General features: G+C 40.5%; 1 protein-coding gene across 1 annotated transcript in view; it reads right to left on the bottom strand.

Annotated features, from left to right (window-relative positions):
- Positions 1-18,260, bottom strand: part of LOC122787192 (NADPH--cytochrome P450 reductase) — a gene marked incomplete in the record, with an annotated part of 550,447 nt that overhangs the window by 161,668 nt on the left and 370,519 nt on the right. The window contains 2 exon segments of the mRNA XM_044053780.1: positions 4,367-4,485; positions 9,048-9,164. Coding sequence (XP_043909715.1) covers positions 4,367-4,485; positions 9,048-9,164 — 236 coding nt within the window.

Raw genomic sequence — 18,260 nt, forward strand, 5'->3', positions numbered from 1 at the left:
AATACTTCATTTCGATACATTCGCAACAAAAAACATTTCTCTCCTCCATTATTCAACTCTCAACAACTACAATATGATTGGACACCTTTGAAACATCTTCCACTTGACAGCGTAGTTCAGTACTTCAATACATCCTTCCTTCAAATACTTAATGAACTAGCCCCCACAAGAAAAATACGCACCAACTCTAACAGACTTCCCTGGCTATCAAAAGACACACTTAATTTACTAAAACAAAGGGATAGAGCCTGGTTTCACTATCAAAGTAATAAAACTAAAGAAAATCTCTTGACCTACCAGCTACTTAGAAATCAAACTAAAAAACTAATTAAACATGACAAAAAAAATACTTCCAAGCAAAACAACTAAAATACCAGAACAATCCCAAAAGATTCTGGCACGCAATTAATCTCCTCCTTAACCCAGGAAAACCCACTACCCCAGCCCCTACAATGACCAATCAAAATGAGTCCATAACCACTCAATTTAACTCCCACTTTATTAACTCAATAACCTCCCTTCTTAAAACCCCTAGTACAACTCCTATCATACCTCAGACTCCAGACCAAAGCATTACCAACTTAAACCTATACAAACCAACGGGTCTACTTTATAACAGCGAATGATCAAAAGATCAAACGCTGTTCTATCGACCCCTAACAGTCGAAAACTAAAAAGAGCGAACAACCAGAACAGCGATTGCTTTCCCAGTGAAAGGAATCACTGGGCCGGCTGTGCAGGTTGTTCCATTTCCTCTACTGTAGTGTGATCGCGGAGTTGGTATATTTAAGTAGGGGGGGTGTGAAGCACTCCACTTAAAATAGTGTTTAGTGTGTTTCATTATTATTTTTTTGGGAGGAACAGCGATTTCTTTCTATGGGAAAGAAATCACTGTTCTGGTTGTTCGCTCATTTTAGTTTTCGACTATAAGGGGTCGATATAACAGCATTCGATCTTTTGATCATTTGCTGTTATAACATAGACCCAAACCAACTATATCAGAACTCTTATTACCAAATTAAAACCTTGCACACTAGCAGCTGACCAGCTACCAGGTGACTTTCTTCAACTAGCAGCTCCTTCCATAGCTTACCCTATATCTATTCTAATCAGCCGTTCTATCTCTGAACAGTATGTACCATCCATTTGGAAAATATCCCACATAATACCCTTACATGAAGGTGGCCACTCAACTGATATATCCAACTACCGACCCATAGCCATTCTGCCCCACTTGCCAAAATCTTAGAAAAATGTATACACAAACATATTAGAAAATTTCCAGACCTATAATCTACTATCCAAAACACAACACGGCTTCCAGCCCAACCACAGTACCAGTACAGCACTCATCAGCTTTACTGACACTGTATACCAACTTAAAAACAAAAAACAACTAGTATCTGCTACCTTCCTAGACATGCCAAAAGCATTTGACACTGTCACATCAAATACTTCTAAACAAACTAGCCATCTACCACTGCAGCTCTGAAACCCTAAAATGGTTTCATAGCTACCTGTCTGACAGAAAATAAGCCACTCAATGGGAAAATAAGGTCTCCACTCAGCTCCCGGTGACAGCTGGGGTCCCATAAGCCTCAATCCTCTGTTCACTATCTTTACTAATGAGCTTCATACTGCCGCTAACCCAGCCTCAATTGTACAATATGCTGATGATGCTTCCCTGATATGCTTTGCCACCACTATCAAAGAGGCTCCAAGAAAAAACTCAAGCAGCTTTCCACAGTATAGAAATTCTCTAACTCTCGATCAACGCATACTTAACCCCCAAAAAACTAAAATTATGGTTTTCCATCAAAACCCAACAACTAAGAATCTACCTCCTATCTATATTTCCTCCTCTAATGGCACTAAAATTGAGCCAGTAGAACATACAAAACTTCTTGGTGTTACAACTGATAGCAGACTTAGGTTTGATAAACACCTTGCTCTAACAATAAAAAAGGTGCATGCCAAACTGGGTTCACTCTACAGAGCAAAAACATTTCTCACTGACCAAGCCAGACCCTCTACTGCTTGGACCCATCTATTACCTCCCATTCTATATAGCTCTCAAATATTTACCAACCTTCGCAAAACTGACCTAAAAAGCCTCGAACCCTGCTATAACAAAATTGCCAAATTCACTACAAATCAACCATAAAGAGCCCACCACTGTACTGTATTAATTTAGCTAAACTGGCTAGAGCTCCCTCCATCTCCTCTTCCTGACTCAGCTACTTACCGCCCCACACAGTTGTACACAAACCCGACAACTACATAGCAATATCAAATCTGGTTCAACTCTATAGTAACCTACCATCCCTTTGATCTGCTGACAAAATATTGCTAAAAGCTAAGGCCCAAAACTGTTACGGCATCTACCTATTCTCCCATTCCATAGCCAAACAACGGAACTCTCTTCTACAGCATATTCTCACCATCAATAACACACTAACTTTTAAACAGACGCAAAAAGAACATTTCTCTAAACATACGCTCTGCTCCTGTACTAACCCAGGCTAAACATCTGCAGCCTCCTGCTACTTTCCTTTCTCAATATCTTGGCTCTATTGAATCATTCTCCCAAAAAAATTAAAGAAAAGAATGAAGTGTGGTGAACTGAGATTGCTTGATATATTTGACGATGGCCTAGTGATAAATATTTTTGCTGACATTTGCTTGCTGTGTTTGAGAATTACCTATATTTACTGAATAGTTTTCTCAAGATGTCTAACTTTTTTCACACTACTGTAAAACGCTGAAATTTGTATTCCTTTGTAATCCTATAATAATTATTATAACTTGCATATGTTCATACGTAACTTCTAATGTAACAAGTAACTTTTACTGTAATTTGCTTTGGAGCTTATGTCCATGGGTCTCTGCTGAAAACGGGCCTCTGGCCCAGCTGGACACTACCCAGTTAACAAATAAAATGAATAAAAGCCATGGGATAACCTAGAGCTTGAGGCTGAGGTTGCTGGCAAAGCAACTGAATCAACATCTTGTGTATTTTAAACAGAATAAGGTAAGTTGCACAAAATAAATTACAGGCATTTGTACAAAGACACATGCAGGCACTGAAGTTGCAGGAAGAACAACAGCCACAAGTGTCACAAGAAAATCCAGACTGTAAAAACCTCTGATCATCAAGAGGTGCTGAGAGAGCCAAGACTCCAACCTTATCTGAAGTACACTAAAAACTGCTCCAATAGAAGGCCAGGTGTTCAGTGTAAGCAGTCCTGTTAAACTCTTCAGATACAGAAGACTACCTGGAAGTTAGAGTTAAAATTATTCTAAGAACTCAAATGTTTGTTACCGAACTATACTTTGAATATGTAAAAATGATTAACGTTAATTGTAAACAATCAGAGCAACTTAATGCATGCAACCACCTACATATTACACACACAAACATTTATACCCTTTTAAAAGGGCGATAACACAAACATGTACATAAACAGTTATAACCTTTAAATGGGGAATATACATGCTTCAATAGAAAACATACAGAATTCAAAGAGGTTAGACCAAATCTTCTGTGTGTGTGTGCTGTCTGCATCTTAATGTGAATACCCACCATGCTAAAACTCCATTTTTCAACCAACTAAGTGAATGTAGTGGAAACATTAAACTGCCTTTTAGAAGTAGTAATCAAAAACCTTATCTATAAAACTCCTGCTGAATGTAAAAGTCTAATGGATCCACCTCCTGATGGCCTGCATTAAATGAAAGCTGTAGCTTTAAATCTAAATTAGTTACAAAAAAGTTAACTCATTAATTAGTTTCACATGGTGTTGCCCTAGGGTTTAAATACCTTGTATTTTACTTGTTTTTATAAGACCTGAAAAAGTCTTATGTGTACGTAAAAGTGCTAGTTTTGAATAAAGATCTGTCCTCACATGGTTCGGTTACACTTTCTTTTCGATTTTGCTGCATTACTAATACCGTACATTTAGGGCTTAACTGCATCGCTGCTGGGGCACGGCTTACTACTTTAATATATAAAGAATTGTAAAGCAACTGCATAATTTTCAATCTGTTAAATTAACAGTATGGCAAAAAACAAACTACTTAATTTTTTTCCATTCTGTTAATTTGGGGGGGGGGGGGCTTAAAAGAAGGCACAAAGGACTTGGTCTGTTAAATGTAATACAACCACCACCTAACAAACTTTGAATGGCTTTTGAAAATCCAGTGACCGAGTCTCTGTGGCAGCCAGACTATAAATGTACTTCCAACTACAATGCAGGACTTGTTTAACTACAACATTAACATATAATCTCTAGATTAGTACTTCATTCTTAATAGGTCAAAAGAAAAACTTTAAAAGAAGTAAGTTAGGATAGCGCAAGTTACTGACCATCAAGATTGTTTAATGAGAACACAGTATCAAGGTCCACGTTCAACACCTCTCCTAACTTATTCACTATAGATGCCTCATTGGCAGGGTAAACCGCTACATGGTCCCCAGATTCATACCTATTAAAAAACAAGGAATAAATGTTAATTACCAAGGTCATATACTTTATGAACAACAAATGAGTTAGTGGGCGGGTACTACAAACGATCAAACTGCTAGGAAGTTTACTTCAAACAGGTTTACAGCTGCATATGTGAGCAGGCAAATGTAAAGGATCTCTTGCTTCTATCTGTGTATCAGACAAACATCATTAATCTTCTTCCTACGCAGACTAGACTACTGAATAAAATGTTTAATTTTGTACATGTAAAACAACCAACTTTGGCTTAAGTTTTATCAGGTAGAGCACTTGGAAAGATGCTGCAAGACTTGGACTGATTCCCCAAGGATAACAAATCAACACAATTCAGATAATAAAATGAATTATAACATTTTTAGAAAATGTATGCGCTAAGCTGCAATTAATTAAATGCTACTTACCACAGCAGTTCTCATCCACTGTGATAAAAAGCAACATATAAATGGTGTTCTAGGCAATGTCTACCAGATGGGACATCAGAAGACCGAACAACAGCACAAGTATTACAAAACAGTGTACCATAACACTTTTCAAAACAGTACTGAACATCTGTCAGGCCCTTTCGTCACAAAAGCACCTCCAGTTCTATACCACCAATTCCTTTAAATCATGCATCCCAAGTTCAAGACCCATGTCCCAGTATCACACTGCTGCATGGGAAACAGAATCTTAGAGATGAAACAAGCCTACAGCACATCAGATGAGAGGATTCAATGTTCCCTCTGTAGTCTAAAAGGGAAGGAAAGTCATGGTTGATATAACAACAAGACTTCATCACAAAGGTTAGTGATGCAAGTTTTACTTTCATTGATGAAGTGGCCATTCTTGGTGGAGTCCAGGGTGCATCTATACAGATGAGAAAATCTCACACCAGGGCACAATGGAAATTCCCTTACTCAACTAGACTGTGTTCATCTAGTTAAAGTTTGAGGAATAACTGAACTATGAAAAAGCATGTCCCAGTTACAGATAAGACCCAAATAGTTCCTTCAAGAACCATTCTTAAAGTAACCTGGACCAGACCAATCACTTTCTTGTTAAATGTTTAAACTTTCAGGACAGAGTGGCAAACCTGAATAATGTCAAAACAACTAGTTTGATGTCACCGACTCTGTGAGCTCATATATTCATCATTCTACAGCTTGGTTTGTCAGACAGAAAAAGAGTTGCCATTAATTTGTTAAGTGAAATCAGTGACCTTTAAAGATTCAACTGTGCTTCCCAGCAACTCTCACACTTGAGAAGAGTAAGCAAGAATACTTTCTTTTCCTCTTGAGCAGAAGTAGACTCTTTTTCTTGCATCATGATGAGAAGTGTGACTAATCACAAATCTCAAACATGTACAGCAGGGCATTCTAAAATATGGCAACTCCCAAATCCCTCTATTAAAGCCCCTTCCATTTCTAGTTATGCATACCTCCATTTTCTCCTAATAAGTGACCTATACCAATCAAAAGAGGGCCTTCACTTAGCCAAAGTATGGGGTTACCCATCACGACAATATCCCTTTGGACACTAAGATCAAGATGACTGCTGATGCATTAACTAACTTTTATAAAGCTGTCCAACAAGTCTATCACACTGCAAAATGGTGCAGATTATAATTCAGGTCCAGAGAAAAACTATTCAGATAAGTTGGGAAGGAATGACAGAACTCTGCATGGAACCAGTATAAATCTTACTAATGAAGACTCAAGACAGCGGGACTGAACAGCTCAAAAATCAGCTACCATTCAAGCTGCTGCTGCTGTCATGTAGTTGGGTAAAGTGTTGCTGGGAGCAAGGGCTGACAAGTTTACTCATATTATTACTAAGTGCCGCCTCTTAGTCAACAAGCTACAATTTTCTGATTTCTCTGTATGTCCCTACAGTGTTAGACGGGTTTGTTGGTGCTTGTGGGTTCATGTTTTGTTCAATTATGGTAGCATGACTGTTAAGTAGTTATGGGCAATTGTTAACATCAATGTTTCTCTTGAATACACCAAGGCCAAAACGGTCTATTACAATGGTGGTCGGTACGCTGGAGGTTACATTGGTTAGGTATGATCCAGCAGTTATCCCAGTTACAGCAAAAATGTTATTAACTTTTTAACAGCAGACTGGTATTCAGTTAATTATTTCTTTTTTCTTCAACTCAGGAACTTGAACTTCAGGATCTGCTGATTGAGATTCAATATACAGGCAGCAACTCAATTAACCCCGTTCGGGGGGAGGGTACTAACAATCACTCCACTACCTGGACAAGTCATGTAGTTCTATAGGTGAGTTAAGGCCACAGTGGATAAGATGGAATCTGGTACAGAAATTGGTTACTGTCAGATCTTGACCTTTCTATCAGACATCCATTTTTTAATTGTATTTGCTTATTAATTTATTTTTTTTAGAAGCAGTCAGATTATTACTTACTGTCGCTACCTTAACAGCATGGTGGCCTTTTCTGGGGGATATCGAGTAGTAAATTTTGTCTTCCTTCAGAGATGCCCTTCCCAAGCAAATAGCTTATGCCTTAATATTAATCCACCCAAGGTATAACAATTACTTCTAAATAAAGACAGTTTGAGGGGCTGTGATTTTGTGGCGTTGTAGGACTGCTATATTCCTGAATGGCTTTGTACCCAGCAAATCAGATGGGCTAGGCCACTAAGTTATTTTCATTGTTAGACTAGTGCCTGCTTGTACCAATCAAAATCATCTGTTAAAAATGTTTTTCAGTTTTTTACGAGTCAATGTACACTGTACTCACAGTTGCGCATTCCTATTTTGTCCTATTTTGCAATATCACCTAATGAGTTTTTTTTTTTTTCTTACTAATGTATTTTTGAGATGGTTACTTTGCGGAGTCTAAATGTCCTCCCTGTGGTCGCATGGGTTTCCTCTGGGTGCTCCGGTTTCCTCCCTCATCCCAAAGACATGCTGTAGGTGGATTGGACACACTAAATTGGGCCTAGGCATGAGTGCGTACATGCGTGTGCCTTCTGTGGAAGGTTGGCCGCCGGGCTGGCAACTCAACACCGTAAAAAACTCCACTGCCAATCATGAGCGGACAAGTTATCCGCTGTGGCAACCCCTAACCGGGAAAAAGCTGAAAGAAGAAGACTATTAGCCGCAGAAGCATAGGTGATGTCCCCTTCATTCTGTTCTTACTGCAGTAGGTGTGCTATTTAAAAGGTATTTGCAGGTAGGAACCCTGAAGACTGTTCTTGGACATAAGCCAGACTGCTCTACTTAACTGTTGAAGGAAGCTGCAACTTCAACTTAGAGGTGCTAATGGATCAAACAGAAAAGTCCTATTCTCTTATAAGCTCCTTAAATTTTAATGACATTTATGAAAAGGATGTCTGTTAAGGACCTAAGCACATCTACAAAAAAGGGGGCAGTACATTTCAAGTCTTTTAGACTTTTATGTGGCCAATACCAGAATGAAATTTATTGAGATCCAAACAAAACAAAGATGGATGGGCTCAAGAACGTGTGTGTATGTATAGGTTTATGTGTGGCAGGGGTTCTAACCCACTAAGGGAAACATGTGTAGTGCCAGAAAAGCATATTCTTGACAAATTAGTTTGGCAGGTGGGCAGCATTCTATTGTTTAGCTCCAGACAGCCTCCAGGCCTTAGCTGAGATGGACATGAAAGTACTGATGGCAGCAGTGAGTTGCGTTACACATGCTGGGAAGGAGAGTTTTACCACAGATCTTGAGGTGGACAGGACACATCAAACAAATGAGTCAAATAGGAGGGCTAAGGACTGAATGCTGGGCACACTGTGTGCCCTTCCACTAAGACCCATGGAGACTGCATCATCCTAATGAAATGCATATTATGTTCCAGCAATGAAGATTTAGAAATTACAACTGCTTAGATCTGATTTTAGCATTACCTGTTGTCACCATAGTGGTTCCTTTGTTGGACACCACAGATGAATCAGTGGAAAATGCCAAGAAGCTTGCCTCTAAAAAAGGAAAGGTCTCTTCCTCAGAGATTCCAAGTTGGTGATGGCATTTACCTGATGTGCTGGGACAGGAGTAGATATGTTTTTTTGTTTTTTTGCATTACCAGTTGGTTTTGAGGTGGAGGAAAAGGTCGATGGTTGCAATTATTTGGTAGAACTACTCTTATTCATTTCTTTACCTGGATCTAGATACTTACAATTCACTTTTTATCTGAGATTTAGCAATGTCACAGTTAGTATATTTAAGTAGCAGCGGGTGTGCAGTGACACAGGGAGGTGAAGCTCCTTTGCAAAAACATTAACTGTAAGCAAGTTTTAATGATCTCCATTTCACTGCAAGTGCGATGCTTAGTGATCGCATTTTTCAGGGTCAATCACTGATCAAACTTGTCATGATGATACATTTGCAACAGCACATGTCTGACTCTACCATTTAAAAGCTGAAAAATGCAACAAAACATGTTAAAAAACAGAGATGGAGAGGGCTTAGCATCTGCAGAAAATGTTTTTTATAATAAGACTATGGTGAGTTTATGTGCACCACTACAAATACATGGGCTACATTGCAAATCAGCAGACCTGCTATCTTACCTTATCTTCGAGCTACTGACATCCACTTCAATGTGCATCAGATGTCGGTCTCCTCCTTTGTTCAGTTTTCGATTAACGGCCACAGGTGCAAGGAATGGATTTTTTGCATCATAGGGTCTAAAAACAAAACAAAACAAAAAAATATATATTTTTTAGAAAGTTAAACTATGTAAAAAAGAACAAAAGAACCACTCTCCCCAAGATGGTGAAGACCTTTCACAGGGGGCTCTTGAAGTTACACTTGATGTTATTTGTTGCCTACAGTATGCCAAAGTCATATTTATCGAAAAAAAAAATCTTCACAAGGTGGCAGAAGAATACATTTTTGAGAATAAACTTGTGTTGTACATTTACTGTAAGACATCATATTGGTACACAGGTTTCTGTTGCAATGAGTTACAGAATCAACTAGATGTGACATTAATGTTCTTATCTAGCATATAAGAAGTTGTATCAACTCCACTTTGTCTGCCTATCAAGCCATGTTACCTTGGATGATTTCAGTCAATTCAGACATGTGCGTTGGAGAAGTGCCCATTTCATTTTTTTTTTTTTGGAACAGTGACTATTTTTCATTTCCAGAAATACTGTCTCAGTACAGACTGCTCCTGAATTACAGCAGTCTAAAAAAGGGAAGAATATAAAAATAATGCAGCGGCTAGCTCAGCACACATATAAAGAGAAAAATGAGCAGCACAACGAACATTTTTCAGGGTGTGTGTGTGCGAGCTGCACAGAGTATGTAACACGTACAAATAGATTAACAGGTCAAGTCATCACAAGTGAGTAACTGGAAATAAGTCCTAAAAACTTGAAGTGGACAAAGGAATAGCATCTGACAGGTTTCAGGTCAAAATAAAAAGTATATGAGGGGTATCTAGACACTTAGAAGATGAACATATGGTTCTGAACAACAGCAGAAAGCTAAAAAGCAATAAATGCAATTTATTTTCACAAATGCAGAAAGGAGATGAAACTAAAAAACATTAATGTGATTTCAGTGATGGAGAAATGGTGGATGCACAAGAAATGTGCTCAGTGTGAATAATCAGGTTTGAACCCAAATTATCACTAGATGACTCAGAGAAAGACATTTCTCATTGGTAAAACCTCTGCTAGCATCAGGCTTGCCCCCCCCCCCCCCCAAAAAAAAAAAAAACATACAAAGGGAGTGCACTTGTTTCCTGCTGGCATAACCATGCCATCACACTCTGGTAACAGTGTGTACTCAGCCTTAGTGTTACCAGGTTCAGTCCATCCACTGAGTATATAAAGCTTCTAAGAATGCCAAAAATACAGGACATATAGATACAGAAATATATACTTAACGGAGTTATAGGGAGCTCTAGCCAGAGGCACTGGATGGTGAAACCATTCAGAAACTGAGAATGGTGGGAGGGTAACAACTGCCTACTGCAGAAGATGCCCCAACAAAGATCAACTGGCAATACACCTGTTATATTTGAATTCTGGGTCCTTCTCCAGTAGGTACCTATTAAACCTCCAGAAGTCAAAGCAAGAACATGGCCAAAATGTCATCAGACCAGAGATAATACATCACTGTTTAATTTTTTTTTAATGAACCATTAGATTCACTTGTAGCCCTTGAACAGTTATTAAATCTTGCATGTGCTAAATGCCCATTACGTTTCTGTTTTCAGAACCAAGAATTTTATCATTGTATACATCCTAGTGACAAGTCATTTACTCAAATTATTCCACATGATCTGTTTACCAGGTTAAAGCTTGACTACTGACATTATTTTGAATTCTATATTCTAGACTATACTATTCATCAGGGCTATGTACTTCACTGTATTTTGTACTTTGTAAATACCACTAAAGCACTTCTCCCTGGGCCTCGCATGGAAATGAGCTAAAATAACCAGCAGGTTAACAAACGCAAATAATAAATAATAATAAGAACTACATCTTTTAACATAAAGACTTCAAAGAAAGCCTGTCTCATTGATCACAGGACTGTCAACAATGTGAGTAAGGCTCTTACCTAGTTTATACCCTTGCAAAGAAAACAGGAAGATGAAAGGGGTAATACTATAACATCACTACTGGTAGAAACGAGGGTTAATTCAAAGGGGCACCAAGTCTTTGTGAAAGACCAGCAAGTAAAAGTCCAAAAGCTCAGAAATTCCATGGCAGAAGTAATAGCCATCAAAGAAAAGTGTCCTCCATGCCATAAAACTTGAAAGCTACCGACCTAAAGCCACACAGGCAAGAAACCAATCATGAAAGTCAATCCAAATGAGGTATGAAATGAAGTATTACTTAAAGGATGGTGAAGATGCAGAACCACCAGTTTTGCCTTTAAGTGCACAATGTGCCAAACAGCAGAAACATGCAACTTCATCTCGGAATATCTGACACCAGAGCCAAACAGCTACTTAAGAGTGAGAATCACCTAAAAAAATCCATAACTGATCTAGAGGATACCTCTCAAAAAGCTGGAGAAATTCTCCCATTTAGCAGAGTCTGACAAGTGAAAAAGATACTTATCAGCTTTTAGTGCCTCAGAAACTACTAGGTGAAGAAATACTCAGGTTAAGAGAGCTAACTGATCATGCCTGGTAGTAGAGATGGATGTTGCCCCACCACAGAGGGACTTCCTTTGCATGTTTTGGGATAGGTTCTTGCACTGACAAGGACTCAAGCACCTGAACCACCACCAATCTAATACCACCACAGGGTGATAAGGATGAGTTCTAGTCCTCCTTCTCCTCTAAACTCTGATAAAGAGATATAGAATTGGATACAGGATGTTTTACTGTCGGTAGAAACAAAATGTTCACCTCCAACTCCCTGACTGCCATGCTGAAAGTATGGGTAAGTAAGTACATACCCATAACATTAGATGTACAAAGTGCTCACTGCTGCAGTAGTCGTTAAGCTAAAGGGGTTGACTCCTGACTAAGAAACAACAACCGTCCTGTTGTAGAAAGCTCTGTACCCCCCCCCCTTCACTCTTTGACTGGCTAATCAACAGTTGTAGGAGGATAACTTTTTGACTGAAAAGGAAAATAAGTGTATGTACAGTAAAACTCTCAGTTAACCGGAACTCAAGCAATCAGAACTCTCAAACAACCAGAAAAAAAGCATTGTATTAGGCCAGTACAGTATGAACAATTCAGTTTTTCATGTAGTGCAGTATGTTTTCCCCCACAGAAACATAGCTTACATTTTTAGTGATTGACTTTTAAAAAGGACAAATAAATTTCCTCTCTCCCCAATCTGAGAACAAGTTAATTCGCTAAAATGTCAACACTCACTCCATACTCACTCAGTCAGATTGCATCAGATTGCACATTTTCCTCTCTCACACACACACAGTCTCTTCAGCTTTCATACATGCATTTACACTCTCTCTCCGATCTCTCACAGCTTTCATACATCTCTCTGATCTCTCACACACTTTCACTTCTGCTTTCATATATACATCCACTCACTCTCTCTCCGATCACACACACACTCACACACACACACACACACACACACACACACTCACACACTCACACACTCACACACTCACACACTCACACACTCACACACTCACACACTCACACACACACACTCACACACTCACACACTCACACACTCACACACTCACACACTCACACACTCACACACTCTTCAGCTTTCATACATCGCTCCGATTTCTCACACACAGTTGCTTCTGCTTTAATACATGCATTCTCTCTCTCCCCCTCTAGTCAATTTATCCAATTCCAAGCCAATCAGCATGCCACTTAAAACTGCTCTGTGTGCCACACTTTCTAGCGGAAACACAAGTTTAAAATATTTTTCGAACCAGGCTTTTAATTACTGTATTTCAATACTAAAATCAAATTAAAATAGTGTTTACGGTATGGTATAGTGGCCTTAGGTCAACTGGGGCCCTAGGCAAAAGGGCTCCACGGCGTCCCCACCACACCACCTGGTGCCCCCATCCTGGTCTACCTACACCAAATAAATACTGGAAAAGTGCCCCTGCTAGAGCTGCGCCCTAGGCGGCCGCCTAGTTGGCCTATGCCTAAGGTCGGCTATGGGTATAGTACAGAGTGCAGTACTTGTCAGGTCTGTTTTTAATAGTAAGTCTCAGGTAACCAGAAACTACACTTATCTGGCATCTACCAATCCCCATGGGTGCCAGTTAACTGAGAGTTTACTATATTAATATTATTAGCCATGGTTATCATCAGTATTGTTCTTGCTATGTCTGTTACTATTGCTGTTGCCGTTAAGTATTACATACACAGTGCTATTGCTATGTCTTAATTGCATTTACTAATTCTGCCTTCATGTACTGCTGTATTAATCTTATTTTCTTGACATAACATGTAATTAAAGTTTGTTTTCCTTGTAATGAGTTCTCTGGCACGTTCAGAAAAACATGCAACCTAAAAATGAAACACACGGCTGTATCTACTAAGATACATGCTTAAATTACAGCACTGAGTCTCTGACATCACACAGACCAAAAGGTGCCACCATAGGGTCATAGGAGGTTACTAGGCTATTGGCCCTGAGATCCTTATAAGCCTAGCCAAGAATTTAGCCCATGTTTAGACAAGTCAGCACCCAATGCCCCTGTCCAGCAGGGACATGGGTGGAATCCCAGGGGTGTATTTTCTGTTTCCCATCCATTTATCCAGGTTACGCTTAAAAAAGGGGTAAAGAGGTACTCTGCTTGATGTGGAGAGGGAGTCTATTCCATGGATGGAGGAGTCTCTGGGACACAACTCTGTCCCGCCAACAAATCCTGTTAATGTCATAGACCAGGTTGAGGTCACACGTGTGGATTACTCGAGTGGAACTTGACTTGCAGATATGCAGCAGTCCCATCAAGGTGGGGTCTGTGATCGCCTTGTATGCCAGAGGTCACCTCTGAGGCGTCTGTATGAAACAGAGTCGAGGAATAGGGCTTTTAGCCTACCTGTGTATGGCAGATGTTTGAAGCCCTGGAATCGCCTGGTGAAGAACCTCTGTGGTCTCTCCAGCTGCTGTGTGTGCTTCACAAGCTACATGCCAAAAGGGGCACTGTATCCGTTAATAGGCCTTATAAGGGAGGAATACAGGGATGTTATGACCTCCTTGTCCCTGGAAGAGATATCTTTACCTGTGAGGTAGGCCACGTAGAAGGCTTTCCATACAACGGAAGCAACATGGTGGTCAAAAGTCAGGTTGCTATCTACCTGGGTGCCCAAATCCCTCACGACTGATTGTGTGCTTAGGACATTGTTATTAATGTGATAATTAGTGGGGACGTCACTCTCCCCAAAGGGGGTGAAGATGCATTTTTTGGTATTCAGCTTGAGGCCATGTTTCTGGCACCAGTCATTTGTCTGAGTGAGACCCTCTTGGGGGATGTCCACATCACTCTGGGAATTGAGGACAGCACCCAGCTTGCAGCCATCTGCAAACTTGGTCAGCCATAGCCCACTGCTTTTGGCCTGCACCTCAGAAAAGTATATCCCAAATAACAGCAGCCGCAAGACCAAACCCTGGGGTATACCACTTGTTACGGGTCTACTGCTTGAGGTGGCTTCCCCAGTTTTGCCTAGGTGGGTTCTATCAGTGAGCCGGTTTGCTACCCATCTGGTAACATACGGACTGATGCCTAGTTGAGAGAATGTATCTATTTTGTCCGAGTGGGGAATAGTATTGAAGGCTTTGACCAGGTCTTGGCCAGGTCAAGGTAGGCGGTGTGCACAGTCTTCCCCTCGTCCATGGCTTTGGTGACTGTTTCAAAGAAGTCGACCAAATTTAACAAACATGACCTCCCCTCGATGAAGCCAAACTGCGTGGGGTTGAGTGTTTGGAGGTTGCCAATGTCCATGTTAATGAGGTCCATGACCATCCATTCCATGGCCTTGCAAATCAGGCTAGTTAGGCTGATGGGTCTATAATTTCCCAGATTGGTGGAAAGCTCCACCTTTGTGCAAAGAGATGACAGTGGCAGTCCTCCACTCAGCTGGGATGAAGCCAATACTCAGGCTTTGGTTGAATAGGGCACCTAATAGCGCTGCAAGTTCCTGCCTGAGTTCACCTACGATGCAGCATAGGATGTTATATCAGGTCCCATGGAGGCTGTATATTTTTGCCTTGGAGAGAGCAGTGATAACCTGTTCCCCCAGATACAAGGGAAAGGGGGACAGGTACTGGGGATGTCCTGATTTACTGATGGGGGGACACAGAGGTGAAATTTTCGCTGAATCGGTCAGCCAGCATGTTTGCTATATCTATGGCATGTGTATATGTGGTGTCCTTGACCACCAGTTCTGAACAGATCTGTGTGCTTCCTTTGAGGTTGCAGACATATGTGAAGAAGGCCTTATGACTGAAGAAGGCCACAAATTTAAACTCCACAACTGGGTGGATAAAACTATACACCATTCTGCTTCTTGTACATGAAGGTGTCAAGAGGCCAGAAAGGAGTAATACACACTCAGAATGTGAAAGAAATTAAAGGCTGCAGCCCCATTTCGCTTCTCAATTGGTGTGTTACTCAAAGACAATGTACTGTGGAAAGATGAATAGCTAGGACAAAGGCTGAACTCCATCAGCTGCAGAGACTGTACAAAAATTCCAAATCCTGTCTGCCCTGGAAACATATACACTGCAGTGAAACTCAGTAAGAGTCAGAGACTGCAGATGTAGGACTTCCGACTTTCAGTAGCAGATGCACTTCTTGATCTAGTCACACCCGGACTGCTATTTACTACTAGCAAACAGACCCTGAAAGGGCTTTGCTGAAGGACAGATATAGTCCTACACACTCTGGAAAATGAGCCAAAGACTGAGATACTGCATCTTGCCAATTCTGGGACCGGCAAATCCAAAAGGTAGATCCAGTCTCAGTGTGGGAAAGTAGTGTGCGCCATACATGGAGGAACACTCTAATGGGACTCCCCTGCAACAGAACTGGACTTGAGCCTAAAACAGGAGCCAGCATCGATGAACAAGGAATCATTGCTAGTTCTGTAGACCTTCCACATATGCAAAGTGGCTAGAGAATGCAAAATTATTTCTCAGTGCCCATCCAGGACCAAAACACTTAAACATCGACTCAACTCTTGTTTGGACTGAACACTGGCAACTTTGTATGTTGCATGCCTTACCATGGTGACGGGAACTAATGCAAGTTATTTGATGTTCTCTCTCTCTCTTTTTTTTTTTTTTTTTTAATTTTCCTGCTGTAGAGCAAGTCTGTGTGGAGTCCGCATGTCCTCCCCGTGGTCGAGTGGAGTTCAAAAGACATGCGTGAATGGGCGTGCCTTCGCTGAAGGTTGGGCGTCGGGTTGGCACCTCGGCACCGTAAAAATCTACTGCCAATCATTAGCGGACCGGAGTTCCGCTGTGGCGACCCCTAACCGGGAAAAGCAGAAAGAAGAAGAAGAGCAAGTTTGTTTTTTATTGATTGTTTACTAGAAATTTCATAATTTATTTCTTATGTGCTAATAAATTCTAATTTTATATATAATTTAACTTGGTGAATGCTGGCCGTTTTAATTTTGGCTCGACTGTAACCTACAGCAAAAGTTTCTAGAAAGGGGGACAAATAAGTGCTGAGAAAGCTTATTCTCGCCCACAGTGAGATGCATAGCTTAGACTGCAAGTATTTAATTCCAGCTTAATTGCTCTGACAGGCAAGAGTGATGACTTCTGCAGGACATTCTTGCCCAAACAAGAAAAGAGCCTAACAAAACGGAAAAAAAAACAACCAATAATAACAAGAACACATACAAAGCAGAAACGTACAAAACCCTACTTTACATCCCAACCACACTTATATACAAGAATGTGGGGTGGAGGGTGGGTGAGGTACCACATTAGTGAGGAATTCAAACATCTACTGTTACAGGTACATGCGACTTACACAACTATACTATGTTCATCATTCCCACTGCTGCAGTAGCCTTTAGGCTAAATGAATTGATTACCAAAGCCTATCCAACCTGGGAAGAGAAAGGAGATGGATCCAGGAGCCCCTGGATAATGGTCCAGGGCAAGTTAGTCTTTGACCAAAAAAACAAATCCAGTTTGCAATGCTTTGTAAAAGTATGTACAGAGGACCATGTAGCTGCCTCTACAACTGCCTGCAAATTGTCTGTTTAGACACAGGGTGTCCATTTTTGTCCCTTAAAAGAAATAAATAGCTGATCTGCTTTTCTGAAGGGCTTAATTCTGTCAAGATAGTACCCAAGCTGCTCATGCATGACCAGAGTCTGCTGAACACTTTCTCCATGATTTTTAGGTTCTGAAAATAAATCTGAGAGAATGATGGCTTAATTTAAAGTAAAATCTGAAACCTCTATGGGAAGGAGTGAGGGGGTTGTTCCTAAAGAGATGCAATCCCCATGAAAAATGAAACAGGGCTCACCTACTTCAAGAAACTGCAACTCAAATGCTCTTCTTGCAAGTCAGAGTAATGAGGAGTACAGTTTTCCAAGTAAAGCACCTTTAAATAAGCTTGATGAGCAGGTTTAAAAGGTGACAAATTCAATTTCTCCAGCACAATGTTAAGATCCCAAAGAGGAGCAAGATATAAAACTCCTTCCAGAAACTGTATGACAAAAAACAGAGAAGAGGGAGGAGGATCCATGGGCAGACATGCTGAAATAGCTACAAGATGAACCTTAATATTGGAATAAGAGAGGCAGGAGTAAAGTAACTCACACAAACATTGAGCATCAGTGGTATAAAATCCTTGATGTTCCCCGTTATTGGTTAGGCACCAACTAGAAAATCACATCCACCTACCAATATAGCATTTTCTAGTAGCAGGTGTTCTTGCCCCTTTAGTACCTGCTGCACATCCTTGTGAAATAAATGCCTAAAAGGTATGGAATGTGATTGAGATTGGGGTGTATCAAACTCCCAGTCTTGTGAGAACAGATCCAGTCTGGGAGAAAGTTTGTGGTAACTGCCCTTGGCCAAATCACTAAGAAGGGAGAATAAATGTTGACTGGGCCAAAATGGTGTTACCACAATGACTTCTGGGGTATCCTTTTGAATTTTCAGAATGACCTTGGATATCAGTGGAAACAGCGTAAAAGCATAAAGGAACACGCCCTTCCAAGGGAATGAAAACACATCAGTTTTCCAAACTTGCTTTCGACAGCAGGACGGTTGTCGTTTCTTAGTCAGGAGTCAACCCCTTTAGTCTAACGACTACTGCAGCAGTGAGCACTTTGTACA

This window comes from Protopterus annectens, chromosome 13.part0, assembly GCF_019279795.1.
Source record: "Protopterus annectens isolate FY-2018-M chromosome 13.part0, PAN1.0, whole genome shotgun sequence".
In the NCBI taxonomy this organism is placed as follows: domain Eukaryota; kingdom Metazoa; phylum Chordata; order Ceratodontiformes; family Protopteridae; genus Protopterus; species Protopterus annectens.